General features: G+C 46.6%; 1 protein-coding gene across 1 annotated transcript in view; it reads right to left on the minus strand.

The window, feature by feature from the left end:
- Positions 1–19,226, minus strand: part of LOC139266668 (calpain-14-like) — a 111,306-nt gene that overhangs the window by 41,073 nt on the left and 51,007 nt on the right. Inside the window, exons 9-12 of the mRNA XM_070884256.1 lie at positions 16,298–16,372; positions 10,050–10,210; positions 3,136–3,296; positions 357–368 (exon numbers count right to left, since the gene is read on the minus strand). Of these exons, the coding sequence (XP_070740357.1) occupies positions 357–368; positions 3,136–3,296; positions 10,050–10,210; positions 16,298–16,372 (409 nt within the window). The remainder of the gene's footprint in view (positions 1–356; positions 369–3,135; positions 3,297–10,049; positions 10,211–16,297; positions 16,373–19,226) is intronic.

Consider the following 19,226-nt stretch of genomic DNA (forward strand, 5'->3'; position numbering starts at 1 on the left):
TTAATGCTCGTATACATTGAGTGTAATCAGGACTATGAAGAATTAATGATCCTATACATTGAGTGTAATCAGGACTATAGACAATTAGAGCTCCTAAACATTAAATGTAATCAGGACTATGGAGAATTAATGCTCCTATACATTGAGTGTAATCAGGACTATGGACAATTAGAGCTCCTATACATTGAGTGTAATCAGGACTATAGACAATTAATGCTCGTATACATTGAGTGTAATCAGGACTATAGACAATTAGAGCTCCTATACATTGAATGTCGCATTAATTGGGTAAACGCGATTGGAAAATCTGCCAAAACAAAGCATGCAGTCAAAATCTAAGAAACACATATACTTACTGTGGGAGGTACCTGAAGGAAAGAAGGGAGAAGAGAATGTCAGCTGTTTTGTGTTTGCACAGAGCGGTGTCCTCATTTAATTCCCATATTTATCTCTTTGCAGGCTGCAAGCTACCAATTACCTCTGGAGACTTGAGGGACCGAAGATATTGAGCCAGATTTTGCTGTCAAAATAACGGCAACTCTAACAGTGCTCTGCATTATTTATGGGTAAATAGTAGAGGACAGAGGCAGATGCGCATTTAAAATGTGAATATCCAAACGTCGCCCTCCGAGTTGTGCTTTTCCACCGTTAGATCCACCAAAATGGCATATTTTCCATTAGTCTCCCTGTTTTTTTATGAACTTACTGTATCTGCCCGATAATTACCCCGAAACTCGTCACAGAATGGTCAGTCTAATCATCACAAGCGTAACTACCCTTATAGCTATGTGGTAAGTATTAATGGCTGCCAATCGATCTTTCTGGCACCCAAAATAAACTACTACAAGGATGGAGTCTCGATCCTTCAGGGTTTGACATTTTCGAGGAGATTTTAAAAATGGCAAATTTTAAATGTAATTTTTTTTTCTTACTTTTCTCTTTTGCGTTTTGTTTCTCTCTCTTAATCCAATCTTTCTTTCTCTCTCTTTCTGTAGCTGATTTGACATTGACTTCACCCCCTTTAATTCATCCTCCTTCTCAGTCCTTTCGTTATTTATTTCCCAATCCTTGAATCTGATTGGTTAAGGAGATACACTGTTGGTTGCCCTGTTCACCAAGGTCCCAGACTCCCCGTTTCCCTCGCTGTACCGTTATCAGCTCACACTTTCAGCAACTTTGTGGGCAAACATTTTGTTTTAGCTGAGGAATGGAGAGGCAATTCTAACTAATGGCAGGTGCAGTTAGAACGGAACAACAGGAGTGGGCCATTCAGCCCCTCAACCCTGGGCCCTGATACAACATTTTCTGGCCCATTAAATGGTGTGGAACACCAGTTCAGTCTAAACCGTGAGCTGTAATGGGGAGGGGTGGGGTCTCTGGATTGTTCCTGGATTGATGAGCCTTTCGTCTTCTCTACCTGTAAGGAGTGGGTGAGCCTGGCTCATGGTTCATTGCCCACTGCTGCCCTCTGCAGGCAGGAGGTGAGATTCAAAGTATCGCCTACCTGGATAAAATAAACCAATGAAACAACAATGTACATTATGCAGCTCCTTTAATGTGGGATAATATTCCAAGGCACTTCACAGGTGAGTAGTCAGATAAAAATTGATACCAAAAAAAAGAAAATATTAGAGCAGGTGAGTAAAAGCTTGGTCAAATACATAGGTTTAGGGAGAGAATTCCTGAGTTTAAGGCCCAGGCAGCTGAAGGCACAGCCGCCAAGGGTGGAGCGATTAAAATTGGCGATGCACAAGAGGCCAGACTTGGAGGACCATTGAGATCTCGGAGGGTTGCAGTGCTGGAGGAGATTACAGAGATAGGGAGGGGCGAGGCTATGGAGGGATTTGAAAACAAGGATGAGAATTTTAAAATTGGGCTGTTGCCAAACCGGAAGCCAATGTAGGTCAGCAAGCACAGAGGTGATGGGTGAGCGGGACTTGGTGCGAGTTAGGACACAGGCAGCGCAGATCTAGATGAGCTCAAGGGATCACAGGAGGCTGGCCAGGAGAGCTTTGGGATAGTCAAGTCTGGAGGTCACAAAAGCTTGGATGAGGGTTTCAGCAGCAGAAGAGCTGAGGCAGGAGGCGGTGTTACGAAGGTGGAAGTAGGTGGTCTTGGTGATGGGGAGGATATGGAGTCGGACATTTGCTCGAACAGGCAAAAGGAAGACAGAATTTCCGACAATACAGCAGTGCATCCCTGGAATGTCAGCCTAGGTTAAGTGCTCAAGTCCTGGACTGTGGCTTAAACCCATTACCCTTCAACTTGGAGGCTGTGTGTGGGTTGGGGAGGTGGGGGGAGGGATTGCAACACGTGGGGTCCTGACTCAAAGGAGTGGTGACCTTCTGATCAGTAAGGCAAACGATTTGTTTGTAGCTCACCATCTTGTGTGTATCTCCACTTAACCTTTCTTTTAATTTATTCACAGAACGTGGGCATTTCTGGCAAGGCCAGCATTTATTGCACATCCCTAATTGCCCTTGAGAAGGAAGTGAGTGACTTGTGAGGCCAGTTCAGAGGGCAGTTAAGGGTCAACCACATTGCTGTGAGTCTGGAGTCACATATAGGCCAGACCAGGTAAGGACAGCAGATTTCCTGCTCTAAAGGACATTAGGGAACCAGATGGGTTTTTACAATTATCCTGTAGTTTCATGGCCGCCATTACTGACGCTAACTTTCTCGTTCCAGATTTATTTAGTTAACTGAATTAAAATTCCCCAGCTACCGTGATGGGATTTGAACCCGATCATTGGTCCTGGTCTCTGGATTACTAACCCAGTAACATCACCACTATGCTGCCGTACCCAGTAACCTGCTCTAGCCATTGCCGGTGAGGCATTGGTCAAGGTTTTGGGGAGCAGGAGCAGGCGAAGCAAGGGCAGCATCAGCACACTCGGAGTTGGAGGGGCCTAGCGACTGGACCAGGAGGTGGGGGCGAGAAGCCTGGGGAGAAAGAGAGAGAGATAGAGAGAGGCACTGAGACGCAGCCCGACAATGTCACGACTGACACCCCGCTGGTTTCAACACCTTTTTGTTGAACTGGTCCTCTGTGGGGCTTTAGGAGGGAAGGGGAGGGGTGGGAGGCTGCTGTTACCATGGCGAGTAATTAGACGGGTGCCCAGCGATGTCACCTACCTTGAAAACGTGGCAGGCTATGTAAAATCTGGGGCTTTTGTTTCTCCGGTGGTCCCTCGGTTTCTGCAGGAGGCTCACGGTAAAGGAGCAGGTCTTCGTCCTTTTGCTCATTTCGCCCTCAGAGAGTGTTACCGAGTATTGTGGGTTGATGCAAAACCTCTCTGTAGAAATAAATAAGGAATTTATACAAGATGTTTGGAACATTTTTCAGATGAGACGTTAAAAAAAGAAAGACTTGGATAGTGCTTTTCATGCCCGACGGACATCTCAAAGCGCTTTACATAAGAACATAAGAAATAGGAGCAGGAGTAGACCATACGGCCCCTCGAGCTTGCTCCGCCACTCAATAAGGTCATGGCTGATCTGATCATGGACACAGCTCCACCTCCCTGCCCGCTCCCCATAACCCTTGACTTCTTTATCGTTCAAAAATCTGTCGATCTCCAACTTAAATATATTCAATGACCCAGCCTCCACAGCTCTCGTGGCAGAGAATTCCACAGATTTACGACCCTCAGAGAAGAAATTCCTCCTCATCTCAGTTTTAAATGGGCGACCCCTTATTCTGAAACTATATCCCCCTCGTTCTAGATTCCACCACAAGGGGAAACATCCTCTCTACACCTACCCTGTCAAGCCCCCTCAGAATCTCATACATTTCAAAAAGATCACGGTAATATATTCACAGAACACAAGCACACACAGCCTCTCGGAAGCCTCCGGAAATCTGCCTGGTTCTGTTTATTATTAACCCTGCACTTGCAGTACACAATATGTCCACATCCACAGTGTGGCGCTACAAACATTACAAGCTTACAGACATTACACTTCTCCCTCCTTAATGAAGAAGCCATCATAACAAACATCATACATAACTTTCATGTTTATACATAACACAGGATATAAACTTATTTTTTTCCATATTTACAAATTTAACTTTACCACTTGTTTTCTGTTTCGAAGAGGATACCTTCGCTCTCGAACAGAACCTTCCAAACATGGTGTCGAATCTAAACTCATTCGAGGCTCATCCTGAGGAACGTTTTCCTCCACGGAATTTCCTTGATTTTCATTTGAACTCACTCTAACTTCAGGCTCTTTGTTTTCCTGACTCGAACTCAGACTTCCATTCTGATTCTCTCCTGGATTTGTTTCCAGTACATTGGATTTAGGATTTGCTACTGGTGTATCAAAACTATCTGATGAGTCAGAAATAATTGAATCATTCCCACCTTCAACTCCTTCCATGTCTGTAGGTAAAATATGATCAATATGAACAAACCTAACCTGTCCATTATCAAACATCTTTACCAAATATGTGCGAGGACCACATATCTTCACCACTCTTCTTGGTAACCACTTTAACCATTTATGGTGATGGTTCTTCACTCTCACCTTCTGGTTTAATTTCACACTTCTCTCTTTTTCTCTACCTCTTTCATGATTCTCTTTCTGTCTTAATTGTGTCTCTTCTACGGACTGTGCCAAATTTGGCTTTAACAACGAGAATCTGGTTCGAGGCTGTTGTTTGAGAAACAACTCTGCTGGTGTTCTACCAGTAATTGTATGAGGAGTATTTCGATATGTAATCAAAAAATTAGCCAATTTGTGATCCAATGACAACTGTCGTTTCCTTGGATTTGGATCTAACATTTCTTTTATGAGGGCATGTTTTACAATTTGTATAGTGCGCTCTGCTGCACCATTCGAAGCAGGATGGTATGGTGGAACCTTGGTATGTTTCACACCATTTTTGCTCGTGAATTGTGCAAATTCTTCTGAACGAAATTGTGGTCCATTATCCGAAACAATTTCTTCAGGGAGGCCAAATGAAGAAAATAATTTTTGTAAAATGTCCAATGTTTTACTTGTTGTTATTTTCCACATTGGAAACACCTCAACCCACTTTGAATGGCTATCAATCACAATGAACAATTGTTGTCCTTCTAACTCAGCAAAATCAATATGTAGCCTTTGCCACACCCTGGGAGGCCATTTCCATGGCTGTAATGGTACTGGTGCTGGTTGCTTGCTTTATCGATTGACATGTCGTACACTGACTCACGATGTACTCTATATCTTTATCAAGACTTGGCCACCATAAATAATTGCGTGCAAAACTCTTGGTCAAGCACATTCCCAGTTGCTGGTCATGGAGGTCTCCTAATAATTTGGACATGAATTTATTTGGTATAACCACTCTTGCACCCCACATGATACAATCTTTATCGACTGATAATTCATTCCTACGAATGAAGAATGGATGTGTATCTTTGTCTGTTACCTGGTTTGGCCATCCATTGGCAATATACTCATTTACCTTTGACATCACTGGGTCACGTTTAGTTATTCTACCAATCTCTTCAGCTGTGGCTGGCAGTTCATCATTGTATGAAAAATAAAACACTTCTTCCCTATCGGGTGTAACTTGTAATGGGGAAGGCAATCTAGACATTGCATCAGCATTACTGTGATCAGCTGATCGTATGTATTCAATATCATATGTATATGCCGACAAAATCAAAGCCCATCTCTGCATTCGGGCTGCAGCTAATGTTGGAACTGGGGACTTTGGATGGAGGATTGCTGTTAGGGGCTTCTGGTCCGTAACAATGGTAAACTTACGACCATGTAAGTATTTGTGAAACTTCTTGACCCCAAAAATTAATGCCAAAGCTTCCCTTTCAATTTGCGCATAATTACTCTCACTGGCACTGAGAGTGTGTGAAGCAAAAGCAATTGGTCTCTCCTCCCCACTACTTAATACATGAGAGATTACTGCCCCAACTCCATACGGAGAGGCATCACATGCTAGCTTAATCTCTTTAGATATGTCACAGTGAACTAATATGGTGTTCTCTACCAATTTGCTTTTACACTCCTTGAATGCTGTATCGCATTCTTTTGACCACTTCCAATGGACCTGTTTTTTCAAAAGTTCATTCAGTGGATGTAATACTGTAGCCAAATTTGGTAGGAACTTCCCATAATAGTTCAAAAGACCCAAGAATGAACGAAGTTCAGTGACATTCCTGGGAGTGGGTGCATTTCTAATTGCATCCAATTTTTCCATGGTTGGATGTAAACCATCTTTGTCTACTCTGTACCCTAAGTACGCCACTGAGTTTTTAAATAACTCACACTTATGAGCAGACACTCGTACTCTGTGCTTCTCTAGCCATTTGAGGACTTCATTCAATATGTTATTATGAATTTGCCTATTTGGTGCTGAAATTAGTATGTCATCCAAATAACATACTACCCCTTCAATACCTTGAAAAATCTGGTGCATCACCCCTTGGAATAAGGCAGGGGCGGAAGACACTCCAAACGGTAGCCTATTAAATTGATATAGGCGTAGATGAGTATTTATAGTCAAACATGACTTGGACTCCTCATCTAATTCAAGCTGTAAGTAGGCATTCGTAAGATCCAGTTTTGAGAAGATCTGACCACCTGTCAGTGTTGTGAACAAATCTTCTATATTCGGCAATGTATTGAGGATATTACCCTCTAGAACCTGGTTTACGGTTACTTTATAATCACCACACAATCTTATCTTACCATCGGACTTAGGTACAACAACAATGAGTGTAGCCCAATTACATCGATCTATCTTACAAATAATGTTCTCAGTCACTAGTCTTTTGAGTTCTTGCTCAACTTTCTCCTCGAGTGCATATGGTACGGAGTGTGGCTTGTAGTAAACCGATCTAGCGTCCTTCTGTACCCTGACACTCACCTTGAAGCCTTGGATTGGACTGCCCGTTTCGCAGAACACCTTCGGATACTGCTTGATAATCTCATCCGTTGATGAAAATCTCGCTTACACACAGAAAATCTTACTCCAATCCAGCTTCATTAAGCTCAACCAATTTCTTCCTAGTGAGGCAGACTTGTCTCCTTTCACTACTATTAGAGGCAAGTTCTGAAATTGATCTTTATATTTCACCGGAACGGTGATACGACCTACCACAGGAATTTTCTCTCCCAAGTAGCCTCGCAGCTCTATCTTGGATTTCTTCAGTTGGAAATCGCGCAATTTGTCGCGATACAGTGACTCACGGATGCACCCGTGTCAATTTCCATTGGTATCTTGAATCCTGCAACATCTATGTGGATTTCAACGGACAGCTTTCCGAATCGCTGTCCGTTGACCTCGTGCTCCTGACGACATGCAACTCTAACATCTCCTCGTCCTGTTGTTGTTCTTCCATGCTATGTAGTCTCTTGGGATTTCTACTCATAGCTTTGAACGTTGGACTCACAGCTTTGGAAGCTGGTTTACCCTTCAGTCGGCATGCCTTCGCAAGGTGTCCAGTCTTTCTGCAGAAGAAACACTCTGCCTTCATGTATGGGCAACTTTGAGCAATGTGTTGTCCCAGGCACCTGTTAGAATTTCCAGTTTCTGAGCCTTTGGGCCCCCACCGTCTTTTACTTTGAACCTGCAGGTGATTTACCTCAGTTGACTGACGACCATAATCATTATTTAATTCTCGGGAATATTGTTCGGCCATGCCCATCGACCTCGCTGTCTGACAAGCAATCTCAAAAGTCAAGTCATCCATCATCAATAACTTCCTTCTGATCGCATCATTTTTCATCCCACAAACAAAACGATCCCGTAATGCTCGGTTTTGAAAGTTTCCAAAATTACAGTGCATCGATAGCTTTTTTAATGCTACGATGTAATCACTGATACTTTCATCAGCCTTTTGATTCTGAATCCCAAAACGATAGCTTTCAGCAATTTCTAACGGTTTGGGGTTATAGTGCTGCTCCAGATTCGTTAAAATCTCTAAGTGTTGTGTCCTTTGGCTCATCAGGCACAAGCAGATTTACAAGGGTTTCGTATAATGCCGGACCTGCCTCCGATAAGAAGATCGCTTTCTTACATTCCAACACAGCCCGGTTCTGGACTGCATTGTCTGGAACTTCAATTATGTTATTTGTAGTGAAATACATTTCTAGCCGATCCACATACGCTTTAAAACGTTCCTGGTCGTGTCTATATTCCCCCAAATGTCCGATTACACCTGCCATTTTAATCTCTAGCTGTTCACACCGTGTGCTGTATTTTACCTCGGATTTTGTAGCTTTTTTCCAAAGACAGAAACTTCCAAAGTCTCTCTGTCGGTTGGCTGAATCCTTCCCCAACAAAATTTAAGCTTTAAATCATCCGAAAAATCCCATCTCACCACCAAGTGTGATATATTCACAGAGCACAGCACACACAGCTTCCTATATGGCAGGCAGCTCTCTCAGAAGCCTCCGGAAATCTGCCTAGTTCTGTTTATTATTAACCTTGTACTTGCAGTACACAATACGTCCAAACCCACAGTGTGGAGCTACAAACATTACAAGCTTACAGACATTACAATCACCTTTCATTCTCCTAAACTCCAATGAGTATAGGCCCAACCTTTCCTCATATGACAATCCCTTCATCTCAGAAATCAACCGAGTGAACCTTCTCTAAACTGCCTCCAATGCAAGTATATCCCTCCTTAAATACGGAGGCCAAAATTGTACGCAGTACTCCAGGTGTGGTCTCACCAACAGTTGTAGCAGGACTTCCCTACTTTTATAGCCAATGAGGTGTAGTCATTGTTGTAATGTGGGAAACAGATTTGCACCTCCAACAGTGCAGCACTCCCTCGGCACTGTACTGGAGTGTCAACTTAGATTTTTTGTGCTGAAGTCCCTGAGTGGGATTGGAACCCACAACTTCTGATTCAGAGGCAAAGGTGCTGCCCACTCATCCACAGCTGACACTGTTAGACTGAGGCCCTGTTTGTCCTCTCAGGTGAACGCAAAATATCCCACGGCACTATTTCAAAGAAAAGCGGGGTGGGGGGGAAGTGGAGGGGGGGGGCGGTTCTCCCCTGTATCCTGGATAATATTTATCACTCAAACAACATCATTAAACCAGATTAACTGGCCTTATTGCTCATTGCTGCCTGTGGGAGCTTGCTGTGTGCAAATTGGCTGCCCGTTTTCCTGCATTGCAACAGTGACTACACTCCAAAAGTATTTCATTGGCTGTAAAGTGCTTTGGGACGTCCTGCGGTGGTGAAAGGCGCTATATAAATGCAAGCCTTTCTTTTTTTTTGTGACTCCCCCGCCTCCCCCCCCCCTCCCCCGCACTTCTCATGCAACTCCCCGTTTGAATCTCTCCAGTTCGGTTTCTGCCTCTCCCACGGCACTGAAACAGCCCGAACCATAGTCACCAATGATATCCTCTCCAACCATAGCTTCTCTTCCCGCCTAGGGTTTCCAAGATGTGGATTAGGAGCTTGGGGGCAGAGAGAGAGAGAGCGAGACTGCGAAATGAGAGCGCGGGGGGGGGGGAAGAGACCAGGGAATGGGGTCTCAGAGAGAAAAGGGGTATGGGGGCTCAGGGCGAGATGAGGAATTAGGTGTCACATGCATGTGGTCAAAGCATCACATGATCAAATCTCCCGGAATGCCTCGAACCAGAGTTGCCAACCTTATTCTCGTTCCCGCATTTTTAACTCCAGAGACCCCGACATTCTGTCCTTGGCTCCCCGCTCCTCCTCGGAGTCAGAAGGTTGTGGGTTCAAGCCCAACTCCAGAGACCTGAGTCTCTAGTGCAGTACTGAGAGAGCACTGCGCTGCCAGGGGGTGCATTCTATTGGATGCCCCTGTCTGCACTCTCAGGTAGGCGGAAAAGATCCCACGGCACTATTTCGAAGAAGAGCAGGAAGAGTCCGGCGGGGCTGGGTGTCCTGGGCCGATATTTATCCCTCAATCAACCTCACTTAAAAAAAGTAGATTATCTGATCATTATGGCATTGCCATTTGTGGGATCTTACTGTGTGCAGTTTGGCGGCTGCATTTCCTGCAGTACAAGAGCGACGAGGGCCCCGGGAGCACCGAGCACATGCACATACCATTGTTCTCCATGCAGCCTCCGGCGTTGGATCCTATGCGCCAGCTGCCTCGGTGGAGGGAGAGGGCCCATTTCTGCTGGTTTTCACCCTTCAGGAAGTCCGGGGTTAAACTGCAAATCGTCAGCTCGCTAAATTGCGCCGTGAAGTCCTGCATCGCCATCCTGTGGAGAGTAGAGGAACTGCTTTGAAAAATTCAGGCGGGGTCCCAATCGGTGGAGGAAAGGAACCGTGTGAGACTGTTGCCGCATCCGATGGAATTCCTTCGGGAAAGATTTTCTCCCTCTGCCCTCCCATCTCCCTGTATCATGCACCAGCCTCAGCTGAACGATCGGGCAGGGTCCTGCTCAAAAGCACATTCTTTGACCATTAACCTCCGACTCCAGATTTGGGAGTGCAGGCCGACACCAATCTCTCAAAGCCACTCTTTCCGCATTTACATTCCCTCCCACTCCATCTCTCACTACCCTTCCCATTTATATTCAATTCTGGTGCCTAACTCTTTCTCCCTTCCTCTCCCATATTCTTCCTGTCTGTATTTTTGAGATTCATGGAAAATTCTTGGCAAGGAAAATCAAGGAAAACCCAAAGATGTTTTATAAATATATTAAGAGCAAGAGGATAACTAAAGAGGCAGGGCCTATTAGAGACAGGAGGGTAATCTGTGTGTGGAGGCAGAAGATGTGGGTACGGTTCTTAATGAATACATTGCCTCTGTTTTCACAAAGGAGAGGGGTGATGTAGACACTGCTATCGGACAGGAGGAGTTTGAAATATCAGATGAAATAAACATAGTGAGAGAGGAAATATTAAGGGGTTCAGCAGCTTTGCAAGTGGATAAATCCCCAGGCCCAGATGAAATGTTAAGAGAAGCAAAAGAGAAAACAGCAGAGGCTCTGACCTATATTTTCCAGTCCTCTCTGGCTTCAGGTGTGGTGCCAGAGGACTGGAGGACTGCTAATGTTGTACCATTGTTTAAGAAGGGAGAAAGGGCTATAATTACAGGCCAGTCAACCTAACTTCAGTGGTTAGAAAATTATTGGAAAAAATCCTGAAGGACAGAATAAATCTTCACTTAGAAAGACCCGGATTAATCAAGGACAGTCAGCACGGATTTGTTAAGGGAAGGGGGGTCTGACTAACTTGATTTAATTTTTTGAGGAGGTAACCAGGAGGGTCGATGAGGGCAGTGTGTATGATATAGTGTATATGGATTTTAGTAAAACTTTTGATAAGCTCCCACATGGCAGACTGGTCACAAAAGTAAAAGCCCATGGGATCCCGGGCAAAGTGACAAGTTGGATCCAAAATTAGCTCAGAGGCAGGAAGCAAAGGGTAATGGTTGATGGGTGTTTTTGCAACTGGAAGAATGTTTCCAGCGGGGTTCCGCAGGGCTCAGTACTAGGTCCCTTGCTTTTTGTGATATACATCAATGATCTAGACTTGAATATAGGGGATATGATTAAGAAGTTTGCAGATGATAGTAAAATCGGCTGTGTGGTTGATAATGAAGAAGAAAGCTGCAGACTGCAGGAAGATATCAATCAACTGGTCAGGTGGACAGAACAGTGGCAAATGGAATTTAATCCAGAGAAGTGTGAGGTAATGCATTTGGGAGGGCTAACAAGGAAAGGGAATACACATTAAATGTTAGGATATTGAGAAGTGCAGATGAACAAAGGTACCTTGGAGTGCATGTCCACAGATCCCTGAAGGTAGCAGGCCAGGTAGATAAGGTGGTTAAAAAAGCATATGGAATACTTGCCTTTATTAGTGAGGCATAGAATACAAGAGCAGGGGGTTAGGCTTGAACTGTATAAAACACTGGTTAGGCTACAGCTGGAGTACTGTGTGCAGTTCTGGTCACCGCATTACAGGAAGGACATGATTGCACTGGAGAGGGTACAGAGGAGACTTATGAGGATGTTGCCGGGAGTGGAGAATCTTAGCTATGAGGACAGATTGGCTAGGCTGGGTTTGTTTTCCTTGGAACAGAGGAGGCTGAGGGGAGACCTCATTGAGGTGTATCAAATTATGAGGGGCCTAGATATAATGGATAGAAAGGGCCTATTTCCCTTAGCAGAGGGGTCAACAACAAGGGGGCATAAATTTAAAGTAATAGGTAGAAGGTTTGGAGGGGGTTTGAGGGGAAATTTCTTCACCCAGGGGGTGGTGAGAGTCTGGAACTCACTGCCTGAAAGGGTGGTAGAGGCAGAAACCCTCACCACATTTAAAAAGTACCTGGATGTGCACCTGAAGTGCTGTAACCTGCAGGGTTATGGACCTAGAGCTGGAAAGTGGGATCAGGCTGGATAGCCTCTTGTTGGCCGGCACAGACACGATGGGCCGAAATGGCCTCCGTCCGTGCTGTAAACTTCTGATTCTATGTATGTGCCACATACTTTCCACTCTCCGTAATCTTGAGCTCAGCCTATACTCTACTGCCCCAATCCTAACTCGCCCCAGTGATCGCCGGCCTACATTCTACATTGGTTCCCGGTCCGACAACGCCTTAATTTTAAAAATATCATCCTTGTTTTCAAATTTATCCATGACCTCACTCCTTGTCTATCTCTGTAACCTCCTCCATCCCTACAGCCTTCGAGATCTCTGCACACCTCCAATTCTGGCCTCTCGTGCATCCCCAATTTTAATCACTCCATCATTGGTGGCCATGCCTTCAGCTGCCTAGGCCCTAAGCTCTGGAATTCCTTCCCTAATCCTCTCCGCCACTCTCTCCTCCTTAAAACCTACCTCCGTGACCAAGTTCATCTGTCCTAATATCTCCTTATGTAGTTTGATGTCAAATTTTGTTTGATACTCGCCCTTGTGAAGTGCCTTTGGATGTTCTACTATGTTAAAGGTGCTATATAAATGTAAATTGTTGTTGCGGTATCAGAGTGTGACTCACCCTGTGACCTGTACATTACTGAGGGGAACCAGGAACAATGAGGGCAGTGCGTATGATGTAGTGTAGATGGGTTTTGGCAAGGCTTTTGATAAGGTCCCACATGGCAGACTGGTCATGAAAGTAAAAGCCCATGGGATCCAGGGCAAAGTGACAAGTTGGATCCTAAATTGGCTCAGGGGCAGGAAGCAAAGAGTAATGGTTGACGGGTGTTTTTGTGACTGGAAGGCTGTATCCAGTGGGGTTCCGCAGGGCTCAGTAATAATCCCGTGCTTTTTGTGGCATATATCAATGATTTGGACTTCAAGGTAGGGGGTAAGATTAAGAAGTTTGCAGATGATACAAAAATAGGTTATGTGGTTGATAATGAAGAAGAAAGCTGTAGACTGCAGGAAGATATCAATGAACTGGTCAGGTGGGCAGAACAGTGGCAAATGGAATTTAATCCGGAGAAGTGTGAGGTAATGCGTTTGGGGAGGGCTAACAAGGAAAGGGAATACACATTAAATGGTAGGACACTGAGAAGTATAGAGGAACAAAGGGACCTTGGAGTGCATGTCCACAGATCCCTGAAGGTAGCAGGCCAGGTAGATAAGGTGGTTTAGAAGGCATATGGAATGCTTGCCTTTATTAGCTGGGAATATAAGTGCAGGAAAGTTATGCTTGAACTGTATAAAACCCTAGTTAGGCCACAGCTAGAGTACTGCATGCATTTCTGGTCACAACATTACAGGAAATATATGATTGCACTGGAAAGGATGCAGAGGAGATTTACAAGAATGTTGCCTAGACTGGACAATTTGAGCTATGAGGACAGATTGGATAGGCTGGGTTTGTTTTCTTTGGAACAGAAGAGGCTGAGGGAAGATCTAATTGAGGTGTATAAAATTATGAGGGGCCTGGATAGAGTGGATAGAAAGGACCTATTTCCCTTAGCAGAGTGGTCAATAAGCAGGGGGCATAGATTTAAAGTAAATGGTAGGAGGTTTAGAAGGGATTTGAGGGGAAATGACTTCACCCAAAGGGTGGTGGGGATCTGGAACTCACTGCCTGAAAGGGTGATAGAGGCAAAAACCCTCATCACATTCAAATAATACTTGGATATGCACTTGAAGTGCCATAACCCTCAGGGCTACGGACCAAGAGCTGGAAAGTGGGATTAGGCTGGATAGCTCTTGGTCGGCCGACACAGACATGATAGGCCGAATGGATTCCTTCTGTGCTGTAAACTTTTATGATTCTATTCTATGGGCCCAAGTTTCGGCCGTGCCTAAAACGGCGCAGCCCGGACCTGGACGCCCATTTTTCGCGCCACAAAGTGCGCCTAAAAAAAACTTACCTATTCTCTGGCTCCCTGCAGGTCCTCTGGAGCTGGGCGGGGCGCGCAGCACGAGCTGTGGGGGGCGGAGCCAGGTCCCTGCGCTGAAAACAGTGCTGGGACCTCTGCACATGCGCGCAACAGTGGGCACGCAAGTGCAGTAGCTCCAGGCGCCGAACTGTGTGGGAGGGGCCCGAAGCACGCAGCCCCTAGCCCTGGCCCAATGGCCTCACTGGGGCTGCGTGGATAAGGCTCCTCCCACCCGACCGGACCCGACAGACCCCCGCTCTCCCCCGCTCCCCCCTCCCGGACCTCCGCTACCACCCGCCCCCCGCGACTTGATCTCTGCTTGCCCCCGCCCACCCCACCCCCCCCCGGCGACTTGACCTCCGTGACTCTCCCCCCCCCCCCCCCGGACCTCCCCGACTCTCCCCCCCCCACCTCCTCCGGACTCCGCGACCCCCCTCCCCCCCGAGACCCAATGCCACCTACCTGTAAATCCAGCCCAAAGTCTTGGGCCCGGCCGTTCAGCCTCCTTCTCTCCCTTCCTTCACCCCCCCTCCTCTCTCCTTCCTTCCATCCCTCCCTCCTCTTTCCTTCCCTCCCTCCCTCCCTCCCTCCTCTCTCCTTCCCTCCCTCCTCTCTCCTTCCTTCCATCCCTCCCTCTTTCCTTCCCTCCCTCCCTCCCTCCCTCCTCTCTCCTTCCCTCCCTCCCTCCTCTCTCCTTCCCTCCCTCCCTCCTCTCTCCTTCCCTCCCTCCCTCCTCTCTCCTTCCCTCTCTCTCCCCACCCTCTCCTCCTCCCACCCCCCTCCTCCTCCTTCCCTCCCCCTCCACCTCCTCCCCTCCCCCTCCACCCCTCCTCCTCCCTCCTCTCTCCTCTTCCCCCTCCTCCTCCTCCTCCCTGCCCACCCCTCCTCCCTCCCCTCCACCCTCCCTCCTCCTCTCCTCCTCCCCACCCTCCGTCCTTCCTCCTCCCAACCCCCCCACTCCCCCTCTTCCTCCCAACCCCCCCACCCCCCCTCTTCCTCCCAACCCCCCCACCCCCCTCTTCCTTACTCCCCTCCTCCTCCCCCCTCTTCCTTACCCCCTCCCCCTCCTCCTCCCTCCTCCTCCCTCCTCCTCCCTCCTCCTCCATCCCCCCCACCACCCTCCTCCTCCATCCCCCCCACCACCCTCCTCCTCCTCCTCCCTCCTCTCTCCTCTTCCCCCCCTCCTCCTCCTCCCCCCCCCTTCTCCCCCTCCCCTCGCTGTCAGAAACACAGACACTGACAGACAGAGAGTGAGAGACACACACACAGACAGACAAGAGAGATAGAGACACTGACAGAGACACACTGGGGGGGGCGCCCCAGCACGCTGTAGGAGGACTCCCGGTGCTGCAGTCGGTAAGTAGAAAATGTTTTATTTATTGATTTTTAAATTTTTTTTATTTTTTATTAATTTTTTTTGATTGAATTATTGGTTGATTTATTGATGTATTTATCATTTATTATTGATGATGGCTCTTTATTTGTAAAACAGAAGTGTTTAATGTTTGTAAACTTCCCTTTAAACCCCTCCCCCCCGCCACCATTCCCTATGCCTGATTTGTAACCTACGCCTGATTTTCTAAAGTGTAGACAAGGTTTTTTCGAGCGTACAAAAATCTTCACTTACTCCATTCTAAGTTAGTTTGGAGTAAGTTTTCACTGCCTAAACTTTAAAAACAGGCGTAAGTGGCCGGACACGCCCCCTTTTGAAAAAAACATTCTGTTCCAAAGTGAAACTGTTCTAACTGACTAGAACTGGAGCAAACTAAATGCCGAGAATTCAAATTTCTAAGATACTCCATTCTAAACCAGTTGCTCCAAAAAAACAGGAGCAACTCAGGCCGAAACCTGGCCCCTATGAGTGAGGTATTTAAGTGTGACTGTCCCATGTAAACGGTACACTGAAGAGTGAGGTATTCGAGTGTGACTGTCCGTGTAGGCTGTACACTAGAGAATGAGGTACCAGCAGAAAATGTTAATAACATTTTGACTTACCAGAACTCTCCATCATTCCGAGACAATAACAATCGCTCCTTTACTTCGGGGTCGATCCTGCTCCACTGCACGGACCTGTTTGGGTAACATTCAGAAATGGGAATCAATGCTGAGGCAGAAACAATAGGCATAGCTAATTCTAACATCACAGATTCCTGGTCACACCTGTCCCAGTGTGAGTGAATGAATCGCCAATAACTGCCGTGTATGGTTACAATATCCCACCCTCTATAGCACGTTGCTAAAAATTCCCATGAACTGCTTTCCATGACTACAGTGTGTGGTTGACCAAATCCTTGCTCACCACAGCCCAATTCCTATGTAGGGATCTGAAACAACAGTTTCTACCTCAGTGGTTATTTGAAATACAGTGACGTTTGTCACTGTTGAGTCCTTAACTCTTAAACATAATCACACGAGGCACATACTGCAGACACAGTCACTCTGTGACCTTCACCTTTATTACCTGGACCAAGGAGTGCTGGCCCTGCGTGGGACCTCCCCTTATATACCTGAATCTCCAAGTAAGGAGTGTCTCCCACAAGTACGCCCTCTGTGGTCAAGGTGTGCATTTCTAGTAAGTATGTACAGTATGTAATGGTTACATGAGAGTTACAATTGTATAAGGGTTACAGTAGTATGCTGGTTACATACATGATAGTCACGGAGGCCATTTTGCATACAGCAAGTTTCCACAAAGAGCAACGCGATGAAGGACTAGATAATCTGTTTTAGTGATGTTTCTTGAGGGAGGAATGTTGGCCAGGACACTGGGAGAACAGGAACCATCAGAATGCACACGCAGGGCCTCAGTTTAACGTCTCAGCTGAAAGAGGGCATCTCCGGCAGTGCAGCACTCCCTCAGTATGACTGTGGGAGTATCAGCCTAGATTATGTGCTCAAGGCTCTGGAGTCTCAGAGGCGAGAGTGCATCACATCGCTAAGATGTCAGTCAGGAGCGGAAAAGCTGGCTGATTCTTCCCTCCCTCACACAGGGACACTGAGGCCTATTGTCGGGCAGGGGGCGCCAGCACTGTGCCTACTGCTGCAGAGGTTTAACATGCGATCGGAATCAGATGATGCCACAGTGCAGGTGGTGGGAAGGGCAGCAGTCGGTCATCAGTGCACACGGGTTGAGCTATCTTCTCTCGAGCTGCTGTCCAATGGGCTCGCTCTTCCTGTGTCGCTGGACCATCCGCCCACCCTTCCCTCAGGAGGGGTGCGTTGTTGGGTCGGTGCCAAGTTTAGCGGGGGTGGGGTGGGGAGGGGCGGATTGAATATATACTTGGTACATTCCCAGTTCTAGACCGTACATCAGATGCTCTGCTATTAACCCCACCCTTTCTGAGTGCATTAATGGGCATCACTCTAACCATATGGGGCAAATTGCAATACTGCCCATATCCTAACTCATACCAAGTCCCATTTGTCCATCACCCCTCGCTGACCTACACTGGCTCCCGGTGCGGCAACGCTTCGATTGTTAAATTCTCATCTGTAATGCATTTGCTTCATGAGTTCTTTGCTTAAGAATTCATAGCCACACATTTCTACTAAGAATTAGCTAGTTTAATAGCAAAAGGTTGAACAATCACTTATTGAGTCTGGTGAACATCACGTGACTGGCTAAGCCACTCCCAACTCAACAGCTCTACAACTATTTTAAGTTGAACCTATAAATCAAGTGCTCCCTTATTAAAATTTTATTTTTAATTTGTTGGTTTTAGTGCCCCCTTATTAAAACCAACAAGCTAAAAATAAAACTTTTTAAACAAAAAACCGTGAATGGGGATCTTTCAACTATTTTGAGTTTAAATCGCGTGCCCCCTTTTAAAAGGGCATTAGAGCCCATAAATCCAAATGAGCAGAAATTTTATCAAATTAAATTAAAATCATGTTCCCGGGGATGATGATGCACTCCAGTCCCTCCGGTGTCAACAGCTCCACAAACCTGTGAGCATACTCATAGGTGCATACATTACATCATCCTTCTTTTCAAATCCCTCCACAGCCTCACCCCTCCCTATCTCTGTAACCTCCTACAGCTCTACAACACTCCGAGATCTCTGCGCTCCTCCAATTCTGGCCTCCTGCGTATCCCCGACTTTCATCGCTCCACCATCGGCGGCCCGGGCCCTGAGCTCTGGAATTTCCCCCATTTCTGCCTCTCTACCTCCTTTAATGCACTCCTGAAAACCCACCTCTTTGACCAACTTTTGGTCACCTGCCCTAATGTCTCCTGATGTGGCTCAGTGTCGAATCTTTGTCTGTGAACGCTCCTGTGAAGCACCTTGAGACGTTTTACTATCTTTAAGAAGTTACATAAATACAAGTTGTAGTTGTTGCACTTGCTGGCCTGACATGTGAGTAGCCATGGTGATAGGGAGGGGATCGGAAGAGTGGGAGTGACTCAGCCTCCATTTAATAGGATTTCCTCCTCACCACCAACTGCAGGGAGGGCAATGAATTAGTCATCGTTCACTCCGCTCAGAAGCTTTGCGTCGTCACTGACGGTGGCCGCTTGTTGCACAAACCGCGGCAGCTGGGAAACAGACTATGCAACGAGCGGCAAGTATCGATATTACTGTGATAGGGCGCCACCACAGAGCAGCTGACCCAACACAGAGCTTGCGGGAAACGGGTAGCCCTTTGCCAGCACTCAGTTAGGCTGCGTGCCTGTCGTGGCTCAGTGGGCAGCACTCTCACTTCTGAGTCAGAAGCTCGTGGGTTCTCAAACCTCACTCCAAAAGCTCGAGCGCAAAATCTAGGCTGACACTCCAGTGCAGTGCTGAGGGAGTGCTGCACTGTCGCAGGTGCCGTCTTTCGGATGAGACGTTAAACCTGTCTTCCCTGTCAGGTTGACATAAAAGATCCGATGACACTATTTCGATGAAGAGCAGGGAAGTTATCCCCGGTGTCCCGACCAATA

This window comes from Pristiophorus japonicus, chromosome 7, assembly GCF_044704955.1.
Source record: "Pristiophorus japonicus isolate sPriJap1 chromosome 7, sPriJap1.hap1, whole genome shotgun sequence".
Lineage (NCBI taxonomy): Eukaryota > Metazoa > Chordata > Chondrichthyes > Pristiophoridae > Pristiophorus > Pristiophorus japonicus.